We start from the raw sequence: 2,227 nt of genomic DNA on the forward strand, positions 1-2,227 counted from the left end.
GGATGGCTACAAATTGCACTTCTTTTTTCTATCTTTCTATTTGAACTTTGATGGCTCTTGGGCACTTCCAAGAACTACGTCTAAGCATTAAAATATCCAGAAAACAACAAAAACAGTACCAAAAAAATAACAGAACTTTGACATTCACATGATGGTCACGCATCTCTATGCTAAATCAAAAGCCTTCGACTACACCTTTTGTTTCAATTTATTTATCTGATTTTGACTTGATATGAAGTTTATACAAAATAATATTTTTTTTTGAAAAGTATGGTTTTAATCTTGGGGTTTGTGTAAAGTCGGAACAGATGCAAAAGAAAAGCAAAACAAATAAATTGAAACGGAGGGAATAATTTTTTTCTCCTTCAATCATTGCTGAGCCACAATCACTTGCAGTTTGTGCCACACATATATAGTCTTCCATATCTCCATGTAGCAAAAGCATTTAGGACGTCTGACGATATGTGGAGCAACCTGCCTTTTGAACTCCTAGCCAACATTTTCTCTTATCTTTCTCCTGATTCATTAGCCAGGGCTAAATCCACCTGCAAGAGTTGGCACACATGTGCTAACAATTCACTTTCATGGGCAACGCTGCCATGGCGGCAATATCCGCCGTGGTTTCTAGCATTGCCCACACGCAACCATGGGCATTTTATTTGTGCTCACAACCCAATTAAGGATTCTTGGCATCTATTGCCTCTTGACTTCATTCCCAACCCAATTCGCCCAATTGCAGCAGTTAATGGCCTAATACTACTGAGAGAAACCACAACTACTGCTCTTCAATTAGCCATATGCAACCCTTTCACTCGCCAATTCAGGAACCTCCCAAAGCTAAATGTCACGAGAACTAATCCAGCTGTTGGGGTAATATCACTGAATTCAGCAAACTTCCAGGTCTATGTTGCCGGAGGGATGTCAGAGGCAAGCAGCGTCGGAGGAGGTGCTTCGTACGAGCCCAGCTTAGAAGTGTACGACTCTGTTCACGAAAACTGGAAAACAATAGGATCAATGCCGATGGAATTTGCAGTAAGGCTAACAGTTTGGACCCCAAATGAGAGTGTTTACTGCAACGGCATCCTGTATTGGATCACCTCAGCCCGGGCTTATACCGTAATGGGATTCGAAATTAGGAACAAAAATTGGAGAGAATTAGGAGTGCCGATGGCTGACAGGCTTGAATTTGCAGCACTGGTAGAAAGAAATGGGAAATTATGTCTTGTTGGTGGAACTAGTGATGCAGGGGCATGTATATGGCAGCTTGAGGAATCAAATAATTGGAGAATGATTGAGAAGGTGCCACAAGAATTGTGGGCAAAATTGTTTGGAGGTAAAGGAAGATGGGGTAGTATTAACACCAGATGTGTGTGCATTGGTGGGGCAATGTGCTTGTACAGAGATCTTGGATCAGGAATGTTGGTATGGAGAGAATGTGCAGAAAATGGTACTAAATGGGAATGGCATTGGATTGAAGGGTGTGGTACAATTAAAGGGGTGCACTTGCAGAATTTCCCCATTAAAGGACTGTTGCTACATCCCTATCTTGCATCCTCCAACTTCTTGCTGAATGAATGAGCTCCAAATTCTTTCTCTTCCCAGTTCCAAAAACATATATACTACACCAACAACAATGAAATCCTTTAATATCTGGTCATTTGAGAGAATAGATTGTACGCAAATTTTATCATTATTTCATACTGATAGAGAGGTTGTTTACCTATGAAAAAAGAAAAATATTGACTTTTCAGCTAGTGTTTTTATAACATTAATTTGTTAACTTGGCGTAAATACTAAATGGAAATAAATATTTACTCCAATATATACTAAATGGAATTTCTTAAATGTCTTGCATTTGATGCTTGGACATTTTACTGATTTAATCTTATACTAAGTAGGCGTTTGGCCATGCGATACCATATCGCGAGATGGAATCAACGTTTGGACATATAATTTTACGCTGATTCCATCTCATGATTCCATATCATGAGAGGTGATACCATATTCTCCAAAAAACCATGATATGGAATTATATGGTGATTCCATATCATGATTTGAGGTATTTTAATACAATAATTGATCCATGAGTTTATATTTTGTTAAAAACAACCCCACATTTATATCTACTAACCATTTGTTTCATATGTAAATAAAATTTATAATCACATCATTACTTTTAAAATTATTATTCTCATCGACATAAAATTTATTATTCTCTACCAACATA

General features: G+C 37.8%; 1 protein-coding gene across 1 annotated transcript; it reads left to right on the plus strand.

The window, feature by feature from the left end:
* Positions 1–264: 264 nt before the first annotated feature.
* On the plus strand, positions 265–1,682 carry LOC102593651 (F-box protein At5g49610-like). Its single transcript, XM_006364135.2, has one exon. It carries the CDS (start codon positions 463–465, stop codon positions 1,576–1,578), a length of 1,116 nt encoding a protein of 371 aa, XP_006364197.1. The 5' UTR covers positions 265–462; the 3' UTR covers positions 1,579–1,682.
* Positions 1,683–2,227: the final 545 nt, after the last annotated feature.

The sequence above is a fragment of the Solanum tuberosum genome, unplaced genomic scaffold (assembly GCF_000226075.1).
Source record: "Solanum tuberosum cultivar DM 1-3 516 R44 unplaced genomic scaffold, SolTub_3.0 scf00482, whole genome shotgun sequence".
Taxonomy (NCBI): Eukaryota; Viridiplantae; Streptophyta; class Magnoliopsida; order Solanales; family Solanaceae; genus Solanum; species Solanum tuberosum.

Excerpts from the sequence above, each read along its gene's own strand:
- LOC102593651 (XM_006364135.2), top strand. The coding sequence starts at position 463 with ATGTGGAGCAACCTGCCTTTTGAACTCCTAGCCAACATTTTCTCTTAT.